This window comes from Amblyomma mixtum, chromosome 5, assembly GCF_055824585.1.
Source record: "Amblyomma mixtum isolate Tamu chromosome 5, ASM5582458v1, whole genome shotgun sequence".
Classification (NCBI taxonomy): domain Eukaryota; kingdom Metazoa; phylum Arthropoda; class Arachnida; order Ixodida; family Ixodidae; genus Amblyomma; species Amblyomma mixtum.
Window position 1 is genome coordinate 203308131 of NC_143016.1, and position 12187 is coordinate 203320317.

Sequence of the window (12187 nt, forward strand, 5' to 3'; positions counted from 1 at the left end):
AGCAGCGAAGGAAGGCTCAGGAACGAATATGAAACCTCGTCGCCATTGTAGTGTTCGGCTTCTTTGTTTGGCGGGCCCGGGAGAGCACCGCAGAGAGTCCGGAGGCTGCTGTGGTCTCAGACGAACTATCTTTTAATAACATCTACAAAAGCATTTTATACACAAGACACTGGCGCCACGGTACGGACAAAGTGAAAGCGAAACTGAAACACGGTACGGACAAAGCGAAACCGAAACTCAGACGATACAACACGCACCAGACTTTCGCGGCCTACCAGAGAGGAGGCAGGTTTAGAGATTTGGATGAGCTAGCTGCTTATGCGAAGCGCATTCTGGGAGAAATCTTCTCTGTGCGAGCATATTGGCCACCACCAGCCACATCGCAGCCACTTGAGCCATGCTCCACGTGGAATGGCAGCTCAGCGCGAAGTCCATCCAGAGCTGAAGTGTCAGCACAATTTGCCAATGAGTGTGTCCCAAGGCGTTGGGAATTGTCTGATCGCACTTTGGACCCATTCAGCCAGGCGTTGTGAACAGCACACGCTGCCGCAGGTCGACACGCAGCCACACGAGTGGCCCCCGCCGTCCGCACCACGAGTTCAAGACAACCGACCGGAACGTGGCAACCAGCGCCCAGCCCATCGGGCCCAGACATTTGTTGCTACTGGTGCAACCAGCTGGGGCACTTCGCCCACGACTGTGGCTGCCTTCCCGCCCATGAGCAAACACGGTCGGAAAACGGCCAGAGCAGCCGGTCGTCGACCTTCTACTCCGCGCGGCATACACAAAGAACCCCAGTTTGCTAGCACCTTTGGCATGTCACGTAGGAAGTTCTGTTGACTTGCCAGCGCTGTTCATTGAGCTAATGATATCTCGAAACAAATGCACCGCATTACTTGATACAGGAGCGAGCGCTTCCTTGTTCGGTGACAAGGTGTTAAACCATCTCTGCGAGAACAAAACCCAACTGAGAGAGTGCGATAGCACTTTTCGCCTCGAGAGCGGCACAACACAATCAAGCAGTGCAGATAGGATAGTGGTTTGCTGGGAAAGACGCGTGCGGCGACAACGCCTCGTTCATCTTCCCTGTTTATCCGTTCCTGTAATTCCTGGATGAGAGTTTCTAACCAAGACAGGCATCGTGATAGACACAAGCAGCAGAGGCTTGTCAAGAGCCTGTTGAGAGCGCACGACAGGCTCCTTGAAGCTTTTCGTGACAGCGCCTGTGGCAGCCCAGTCAATTCAGGCTCCGAACGCGACATGAGCGGGTGGAGACCATGAACAATCACTCGTGCCGGCCCGAGAACCAGGATGCGAGCGGACAATCGCCGCTGAGAGAGAAGCCACAGAGAAGGCTGTAGAAAGCTGCTGCCAAGCAGGGAAGAGCAGTGCACACCTTGTTGTGGGAAGTGCACAGCATACTGGAGAGGGAGAACACAATTCACGGATCATCCTGGCATCACTACACTAGCAAGGCACAGAATAGACACTGCCTTGGAAGTGCAATCCTAGACCAAATAGCTTGGCTAAGAGAAAAGCACTAGACGGCGGCTAAGACGAACTTATTGACACCGGCATTGTTGGGGGGTCTAACAACCCATGGGGCTTTCCGGTAGTCTTAGGTCCAAGGAAAGACGATATGTATCGACTTTGCATGGACTACTGCAGACAGAATGAGGTTACGAGAAAGGACGCGTACCCTCTACCAACCATTTCTTCTCTAGTGTCCAACCTAGGCGGGGCGAAGTACTTTACAAGGCTTGATGCTAGCTGCGGACACTTTCAGGTTGAAATGGATGAGCGTGATAATGAGAAAACTACTTTCACTTGAGGTCTCACAGAGGTCTCACAGAGGTCTCTTCCTATTCAAAAGAACATCTTTCGGCTTGGTAGGAGCACCCGCAACCTATCAGCACCTAATGGACCATGTTCTGGGAGATGCGAAGTGCCAACATGCACTCGCATATCTAGACGACATCGTGGTGTACTCGAAAACGTTCAAGGAACGCCTGCACCACTTCAGGGACATCCTAGAGAGGCTGAGGTCTGCGGGAATCACTTTGAACCGAACGGAGGCACAGATCATGCGACCCACATAATGCTGTTGGGAGTCACGATTTTCGTCGCTGATAGATCTAGCTGGTCTCAGATGCTTCCTGGGAATGGCGAACTTTTATCATTGGTTCAACCCAGACTGCGCAGCGCTGCAGGCGACTTTGGCAAAGCTTTTGGAGTGCTGGAGTAGGGGTCATGAGCAAGAGGCTGCACTGTGCAACCTCACCAAGGTGCAGGTGCTTGCGGACACGTCTGAGTTGCAGATACCCGAACTAAACAGGGAAGCGGAAAGTTGGGCAAGTTGGATAACGTTCATGATGAACTAAACAGGGAGTTTGTGATTCAAACAGACGCAAGCTTAGGAGCAGTGTTGCTTCAGGAGCATGAAGGCAGCCTCCGACCGGTAGCATTCACGAGCCGTTCGTTGACGCCGGCAGAGGAATGACGGAGAAGGAATGTCTTGCGATAGTTTTTGCTCTGCGGAAGTTCGACTACTATGTTGATGGGGTGGCCTTTGTGATTGATTGGTTTGGTTTGGTTTATTGGGGTTTAACGTCCCAAAGCGACTGAGGCTATGAGAGACGCCGTAGTGAAGGGCTCCGGAAATTTCGACCACCTGGGGTTCTTTCACGTGCACTGACATCGCACAGCACAGGGGCCTCTAGAATTTCGCCTTCAAGAAATTCAGACGCTGCGGCCGGGATCGAACCCGCGTCTTTCGCGTCAGCAGCCGAGCGCCGTAACCATTGAGCCACCGCGGCGGGGCGCCTTTGTGATTGAGACGGATCACATGGCGCTCACCTGGCTGAGACGACTCAGCGAGCCGAGCGGCCACCTAGCTCGTCATTGCTGCAGCGTTACGACTTCACCGTGCGCTACCGCAAAGGGAAGAGGCACTCTCACGAGTGTCTGTCCAGAGTGAGGAAGGTGCCCAACAGACAGTGAGGGGCTCCCCATGGAAGAGACGCTGACCAACCGTTGATCCCGGGCGAGCGCGTGAACCAAGTGGACTACGCAAGTTTTGTGGGGATCGTGTTCAGCAGAAAGGAGCTGTTCGAAGCTCAGCAGAGGGATCCGTTTTGTCGAAGGGGGTGCAACAGGCTCTGGGAGCTGGGTGGCCACGCAAATGGAGACAGCTCATTTTGCTGTGAGCATGCTGAATTCGTATCTGCTCGATTCCGACAGCGTCCCACTGAGGTTTATCCCCTCCGAGAACAACACAAGCGAGGCATTCAAGGTGGTGATACCGCCAGTGTTGAGAGCGGCACTGCTATGCTACGTTCTTGACTCGTGCATTGCTGGGCATGGAAGCGGCCCCCAGACTTACACTAAGTTGTGTCGCTTTGATACCTGGCCTGGCATGAAAGGGACGTAATACGCTACGTCTGCTCCTGCCATGTGTGCCAAAGTGTGGAGCCCCAAGGCCGCTTGGCCTCAAGTAGCCGATTAACAGCCAGACTCCTTGGCAAATTGCGGCATGTGCCATCATGGGACCGCATCCCATGACACGGAGTAGGAACAGGTTCTTGCTGATGGTCACAGATCACTTCAGCAAGTGGGTTGAACTTTTCTCCCTTAGAGTGCTGACGGCACGTGTGATCATGGAGAAGCTGATGGACGTATTCACCAGGCTCGGTTTCCCAGAGCAGCTGGTAATGGACAACGCATCCTAGTTCACTGTGAAGGTGTTCACAGATTCGTGTGCGGCACTCGGCATCAAGCACAAGAAAACGACCACCTATCATGATAGGGCACGGCTTCCTCCAATCTCGCCGTGCATTGCAAGGGTTGCGAAAAGTGCTACCCTCATCTGAACAGGACCAGCGTCTTGTTCAAACATAGCGATCAGGTACGCAGGGAGATGGTGGAGGCTTACCTAATCAAGAAAGACTCGGATTCCTGTGTGGCATCACCATCTGTGGCCTTGCTTGACAGGGAGATAACCTTTTTGGCCAGATTTCTTAAAGGGGCCCTGCACCATAATCTGAGTGCATTGTTTTGCTTCCCTGTTGTAATTGTTGAGTTATGGCGACGCTTTATTACCACCGGTCATAACACGCATATTTCTGTATTTAATATTTTAAGTTGCTCGAGAATCAAAATCATGGCACTGACGGCGTCGGCACACAGCGGTGGTCTTTTGCATTTTTGCAGCGGATATGACTTCAGCTGGCGTGCGATTATGATTGGATGAACAACTAATAACAAGCTAATTGTGTTCGTGAGCAAAAATATGTTATGTTTTGTTGTGTCCTTTTATATTAAATTGAAAAAACTAGCATCTTTTCTTACGCAAAAGCATTTCAAAGCTTGTTAGAAAAAAAAGCCCCCCCAGAGGCGCTGGCTATCACTTTGCATCAAAGAACTTCGTGGCCTCCTGCTGCGCCGCTCTGCCCAAGCTCCGCCCACAACCGCACTTCGCCGCCGTGCAGCAGTGCCTGAGCGCAAGGAAAGACAAGATCGCCTTGTTATCAGAAAGACTGCCAGCTATACTCGAGCAGCGACAAAGCATGCCTGCTTGTGTTGCGAGCTTACGGCAACGGCACCGCTCGCGGGCGCTTCGGGCGACGAGCTCTGCTGCTGCCTGGCTGCCGTGGTCGTCGCTAGGCCTATAGCTCGCGTCGAAGCCGCTGCGGCCGGCGCTTCGGAAGGCGCCTGCGCTATAATAAAAGGCCTACTCTTCACACTGCTTTTCTCTCAACAGCATTATCTCGCAATAAAATAATAGCGTGGTCAATTTCCGCTACGCCCTCAGCAGCGGAGCTAGCGGGCGCCAGTCGAGCCGGACCCCGTCGGGTCAGAGGCAGCTGTGAGGCGGTTCTCGCAATAAATTCGCTCGTGCCGCAGTTGTCCCTTTTACCAGCAACTCGGTATTGGCCAGTGACCCAGAAAAATGATATATTTCTCATTTTCCTATCCCAGGCTTTATTACTTACGTCAAGAACACTCTTTAGCTCGTTTTTATGACGCCGGCAGATGGGATCCCGGCGTCCAGGTTGGCCGGCCGGCAGGCTCGGCTTACTTCATGTTCGCACAAGAAAATACAAAAACAGCCATGCTACCTGAAAGGATGCTTTCTAGATTCGAGCAACGACAGCATGCCTGTACTAGAGTGGAGCTTTCGGCTCCTTCGCTCCGTCTCAGTCTAGCGCCCACGTGCTTGTAACCATGTAAACGACGCCGTCAGCGTCAGCGGAAACGTGTTACAGCGACCAGGAAACCATGAGAAGCTATCTTCCGGGACGTTGTGGTGACGTGCTCGTGCACGCTGTTTTGATTGGTCTCGCCGCGTGTCGTCATTGGGTGAGTGAAACGGCAAAGAGAAGACCGGAAAATTTGAGTCGAGGGCAATTTTTTGTTTGCTTGTATTTTGAAAATTCATTCCTTAATAACTCCCGTTCTAGTGCACCGATTCCAGTAATTCTTTTTGATTCGGTATCTGCGTGTCATGAAGAAATCATCTAAAGCATGTGAAAAAAGCGTTGCTGGGCCCCTTTAAGGTGAGCAGGCGATATGGGTCTTTGGCGTGATATCAGCGTGACCGTTAAGGTAGTCGTGGTTTTGGTTGTGCGCAGTTTTTTGGAAGTGTAATTGACAGTTGCATCACGGTGCACGCGAAGAGATAGTGGGTGATTGTGTTTTGGGTTGATTTTCACGGTTGTTGCGTTTTTGTGCTTGTCTCACTGTGGGTACAAGATACTTATATAGGCCTCTTCATGTGAATAAAAATTCAGTTGATAGTCTGCGCCCGTGTCGTGCCTTCTCGTTCTGTGTCTTCGTTTTTTGCGCAGTTTTCAGTATGTATCATGATCAGTCGAACACCATGGAACGAGTCAGCCACAACATCAAGCACATGCTTGTCGCATACTCTTAGGGGCACAAAGACTGGGACTCCTACCTGCCGGAGATCGCGTTCGCTTTGCGTTCACCACTCAACTGGGCATGTGCCGCCTTCTCTCAATCTAGGTAGAGAGCTGCTAAATCTGATCAACAGCAGGAAGACACCAGTTGCTTCGTCAGCACGAGATGAATACCCGACGCAGCTGCACACTAAGATGATGGAGGCCTTGCACAAGGCTTGCCGCAACCTGAGCACTGCTAGGGTGCAGCAGAAAGTGCAGTACGACCTCTCGCACCGGGATGTTCACTACGAAGTGGGCGATCTGGTGCTTTGGCGCAAACACATTCTGAGCGATGCTAGTGAACAATTCGCGGTCTCATTGGCACCAAAATAAATTGGGCTGTTCCATGTGCGAGAAAAGCTGACAGGCGAAATGGTGCATGTATGCGACCTGAAACTTTACGTGGAGCAAGATGAGTGGGTTAAGGACACCGCCCGACCTGCACAGCAGTCGGAAAATGAGCCCTGCAATCAGCCAGTGAACGCCGCGTCCCGCTATGACTTGCCCCGTAGGCAGAAATAAAATCTGCCTGCACAGTCTAGAGTGAGGGCGCAGGCCGGCACATAGTCTCATCAGATGCATAAACGTATGGGCTGCTCATGCCGACCAATGTCACGTAAGACCCTCATGACTCTCGTGTAAGCTGAACAGCTACATAGCACGTGCTGTGGCAGTTGGTTACATCTGTGTCGACCTCTGCCCCGACGCAGATGGAGAAGCAGGCACCACCCAAGCATCGCCGGTCACCTCGACCGGCGGCCAAGGCCCCCAACAGCACTTGCTGCATTGCCGCCACCACGCGGCCACCTAGGTGTGGCTCCCCCGTGACACCTGGGCTCCCACCTCTGGCCAGCTGACCCCACCTGGGCATGAACTGGACGCCCCGAAGCCCATGGGCCCCTGCTGGCTCTCTCGCAGCTCTGCCGCCAACCCCGCCGACCCGAGGCTCTGAGCCACCGGTCCAGCGTTTGCCGCCCTGGGATGTGGACATTCCAGGAGGGCAAAGACGGGTCGTGGTGGCCATGGAAGAGCAAAGAGGAACATGCCCCTGGGGAGGCAATGAGGGTGCGTCCCTGGCTGTGCCCGTGCTGATTCATGAGGGGTCCCACAAGGCCCTGCACTACCGGAGGATGCAGGGGGCTAGGGCCCGGGTCAAGATCGTCGGGCGGTGGCCCATCAGATGCAGGCGGGCCATGAGGCCGAATTCGTGGAATGGCTGCTGCACGTAGCCACCCACCACACCGGCGACACTCTCAGCCCACCATCCTTAGCCATGGCAGCTCTCCCGCCCTGGACAGCACAATCCCGGCTCTGGACCCCAAGTCCACAGCCCCCGTGCTGGTGGCCACGGAGGCCATGCCCACAGGGCAGAGTCTGGACCTTTGGTGCACTGAGCTTGAGTTTTTTGCGCCTGCTTCTGCGTTCAGGAGACTTCTTAAGGAGGGAAGGATGTGCCATACACTGGTATCCTGCCTCGTCCTTGTGCCAGAGGCGAACGCACCGGCCGGCTGGACGCAGGTGACCCCATAAATGTTACAAATTATATGTCATGGAGTGCCCATATTTTAAACATTTGCTCATCTGCTTTTGCAAAACACTGTTTTCTCCGATGTAAACTTAAAAATGCTCCATCCATTCTGAAACTTCCAGCTTACAACACTTACATGTGGCCTAAATTTATCTATGCTTCAATCGTCTGGGGCCCCTAACACAAAGAAAGATACAGATACTTATCAACTTGTGCAGATACACAGAAAAGCAGTAAGGTTCATCTTTGGTAAACATAAAAGAACAGACTCTCCCACTAACCTCATGATTGCCAACCACATTCTGCGCTTAGAAATCCACAGGAAGATGAGTCTTTATATCATCATCATAATCATCAGCCTGACTACGCCCACTGCAGGGCCTCTCCTATGTCTCTCCACTTAACCCTGTCCTTTGCCAGTTGCGGCCACCATATCCCATCCGCCCACCTCACTTTCTGCAGCCCCCTGCTACGCTTGCCTTCTCTTGGAATCCACTCCGTTACCCTCAATAAGGACCAGTGGATTATCTTGCCTTCGCATTACATGCCCTGCCCAAGCCCACTTCTTCCTCTTGATTTCCACTAGGATGTCATTGACTGCGTTTCAACCATGACCCGCTCCCGATCTCTCAACGTTACACCTATCATTCTTCTTCCCATAGCTCGCTGCGTTGTCCTTAACTTGAGCTGAACCCTCTTTGTTAGCCTCCACCTTTCTGCCCCATAGGTGAGCACCGGTAGGATACAGCTGTTGTAAGCCCTGTGACATCCCATTTAATAGCCATTAATTCCTCCAGCAGCACTGCTAATCTAGCCTTACTGGATAAGGATTTTAAACAACCAGCTAACCCTCAGCCCTTCGCCATGCCTGAAAGTTCTGAACACAAGACGAACATGTCATTGCTGAAATCACTCTCTACAACAAATTTTTGCAAAAACAACATCTTTTGTGCATCCACTGTCGAAATGGAGGCCTGCAGTACCGTGCACAACAAGCAGCAGAAAGAAGAGCCCCCCCCTCACCCTTCGATGAAGGTGCGGTGGGCGATGCGCACAGCGTGCTCCCAGAGGATCTCGGTCACCGCCAGGGGCAGCGGGATCTGCTTGGCCACTTCCGACAGGCGCATCAGGAACAGCTGCAGCTCCTGTCAGGGGGCAGAACCACTGCTCTCTGAAATGCCACACACTGCTGAGGAAACCATTCCCCGTGCCAAGTCAAAAATGTGCACTTATTCCTGCTGGGCAGCCTCAGCCAAATTCCATGGCAGCCATGACCAGAGCTGGCCCATCCTGTGGATGTCCCTTCTCTCCAAGTAAAGAGAAACCTTGCAACCACACTACACTGGTGCACAAGAGAGTAAATAAACACAAATTGTCCAGGTTTCCCCAGCAGGAGTGCTTTCTGAAGTGGTTGCTGGACTGTGAACAGTTTCTACCAATTTGGTTTGCCTCACTCATGGCTGCGAGGTCTCTTTGTTGAACAATACTCTGCCGTGGAGAACACTTTCCCAGTAATACTTCCACATAAAGCTTCCTGGTGGCTAGCGAGGGGGGCAAAAGCTGGGCACCAAGTGGCCACCATGCATGCCCTGAAAGTGGGGGGACAGTGCTGTCCACTGCACTCAGGCCACAGGACCTTATAGGCTAGCCCAGCAGTGAGGTTCAGCAGCAAGCTATGCCCACTTCTCCCATATCCCTCCAATGTGCCTGCCCTGTACACTTCCCACTCTCATAACCCAGCTTCGCTTGCCCTTCTTCGACTAGGACTCTGCCCTCTTCCTGTCCATTCATTTTCCTTTTCACTCGTCCTCCATTTAAGATCCTCGTTAGCCACTGCCTCACAGGTGGGTGGCACTGGTAAGATACAGCTGTTATACCCTCTTGAGGATGGAACAGCCTTTCTTCTTGAGGGGTATTGGCAGACTGCAATTCATTATCTGATAGTAACTGTCAAATACACTCCGCCCCATTCTTATTCTAGTTATTTCACTCGTGTGGTCCAGATCTGCAGCCATTACCTGCCCTGTATACCTTTTACCACTTGCAATGCTTTGCTGCCTATTGTAGACTGTAGTTGCCTTCCTAGGTTGCTGAACATCATTGCATTGTATTCAGCTTTAGGCCTACCTTTGCCTGCCTAGGGTCTTAATAATGCTTTGCAATTCAGCCCCCCAAGTTATTATTTTACTTATTCAAGGGCCCTATAGTGCACTAAGGTGCATTGTTGCAGGGAGTTGAGTTACATCAACAGAAAGAATTCAACACAGCAAAACACTTAGCACTTAAGAAGGTAACGTCATCAGCAAATTGGAGATTCCCAAGGTATTCTTCATTAACTCTTATCTTCAATTCCTCCCAATCAATATCTCTGAATAATTCATTTCAACAGAAAAAGAGAAGACGCCAACCAAAGGTTTGTGTCAAAACAAGATGTTTCGGCTTCCGTACGGAAGCCTTGTTGACTGAAGTTTATTCTAGAAGAGTGACGCTTCAATAATCGTCCCAGGCATCTTGCGTATGTTGACGGGAGATTGCCGGCGTTACGATTAAGTTTTTTCTTCAGTGGTCTGAAGCACCAAGGACTCGAGATACTGGCGTGAAGGCCAGTTCGTTGCTTTGGCGATGACAGAAGCCCCTTCCCAGCAGACATCATGACCGGCCGATATGGTGGGCTCCACAAGCGCGTTGGAAGTGACTTGTCTTGTTCTTCACATTCAACATGTGTTCTTCCAGACGCCTTTCAGAAATTTTTCTTTCTTCAGTTTGTCCTTGGCATTCACGAGCTCATGCAGCAACTTGGGGGTGGGAACGTGGGCAGGTAGAGTGAACAAGGGAGTGGGAACCCTCAAGGTGCTTGCCAACGTTTCGACACTTGTCTTCGTCTGGGCATCATCGGACTGACCACGCCCCATGGAGGGCCCTGTCCTTGGATAACTGTGGTATCCCCACAAACCTCTTAATCTCATCCTGGCTTTCTGCCGCCCCCTGCTACGCTTGCCTCCTCTTGGAATCCACCCTTAATAAGGACCAGTGGTTATCTTGCCTTCGCATTGCATGCCCAGCCCGAGCCCACTTGTTGATTTCGACCAGGATGCTAATTCCCCCTGCTGCCTTCTTCCTGTCCCCTAAATTTCCAGCCACCATTTTCCTCTCTCTGTGTTCCCCTTGTGCCTCCCCAGTGAAGGGGAGCATGCCTCTTGTCCTGATGGAAACCGGCCAGAGAGGGCGCCTGGAAAATACTAGAAGAAAACATGCAGGGAACGCAGAGGTTGTGCACTCTTCCCAGTTTCATCCCTCCCTGCGATCTGGTTGTGCAGACGCCACAGGTATTTTTCAGCACCTTCGCTCTCCTGCAGCCACACTGCCTGCTCAGGTTTTGATTGGGTGAAATGGAAGCTTGCACAGCACCACAGGCATCGACAGCGCAGACACCAGAAAGCGGGAAGGAGGAGAAGGCAGTGCAGGGCGCCAAACTCTCGTTTGTGCAAAAACTGAACCTGCACACACCAGGGGGAGTGCACGATCACCCACACTGGGATGTCCTCCAGGGCATCAGAAGAGAACCACACTACACAACGAGTTCCATGCAATGATAAGAGAATGGAAAAACACAGGAAGGTGAGCAGACGGTAAAAAGATTAGTAGTGATACGAGGGACGAGCGCCAACAATTAACACGGCTGGAAAGAAAATGCAGCACGTGAAGTGTGCCGCTAAAGACCAGGTAAAATCAGATAAAACCAGAGAGAAAGGTGATTTCTCTTTCAGATAGCGTGGGGTGCTTACGCAACCTTCCTTAAGTCCCGAGATGTACGCGGCTTCAACGATTTCACGCGTTAGTTGGTTCTTATGCTTTTTCAAGGCAGTTGCTTTCTTAAAATGAGGAAAGCTGCTGTCACATACCTGGCAATGGGCGGGCAGGTTCCTCAATGGTGCCCCAGTTAAATCGTTCTCAAGTCGTCCACATTTTTTCTAATACCATATCACTTCTTGAAGTCACCCATGAATTCCCAAAGCAAAATGCTATGCGGTTTCTGGAGTTAAAGGTGTTTTTCAGAGAGAACCACGTGTGCTGGTTCTTTGAATCAAGAGCCAAAAAGCCCATCCTACCCTATGATTCAGCCCATGCAGAACTAGTAAAAAGGAACATCATGAAGTCAACTTTTAAGAACGCACTGACAAAATCTTGTGAACACAAGTTGCAGGACAGTTTTTCGGACCAAGTGGTGAGGCTGACGCAAGCAGGGTACCTGCAATCCCATCTTTCGTCTGTAGGAAAACAAGACCTGACAGGTATGAAGCATGAAAGTGCAGCCCCGGATGATACGCGACAGTGGAACAAAAGGGTTCCCGTTCTGCCACCTGCACCAGACATTGCATAATCTGAAGAAAATTGGTAGAAAAGTAGGTGCAGACGTAATCTTTACAGACCTACTGCGCCTATGAAGCCTGTGCAACAAAGTTAACAAAAAGGAAAAGAACAGTAGCTGCACAACCAGGCACCGAGATCCTTTTGTGTCTTGTGTCCATTCCTTTAACTGGCGGTATGGAAGAAGTGGGCTTGGGCAGGGCACATAATGCGAAGGCAAGATAACCGCTGGTCCTTAAGGGTAACGCAGTGGATTCCAAGAGAAGGCAAACGTAGCAGGGGACGGCAGAAAATTAGGTGGGTGGATGAGATTAAGAAATTTGCGGGAATATGG

At 51.6% G+C, this 12187-nt stretch overlaps 1 protein-coding gene across 3 annotated transcripts in view; it reads right to left on the minus strand.

Annotated features, from left to right (window-relative positions):
* LOC149345442 (syndetin-like) overlaps nucleotides 1-12187 on the minus strand; it is a 206810-nt gene that overhangs the window by 12586 nt on the left and 182037 nt on the right. For all 3 annotated transcript variants that reach the window (XM_089546651.1, XM_089546650.1, XM_089546649.1), the window contains one exon: nucleotides 8509-8630. In XM_089546651.1, coding sequence (XP_089402777.1) covers nucleotides 8509-8630 — 122 coding nt within the window. The remainder of the gene's footprint in view (nucleotides 1-8508; nucleotides 8631-12187) is intronic.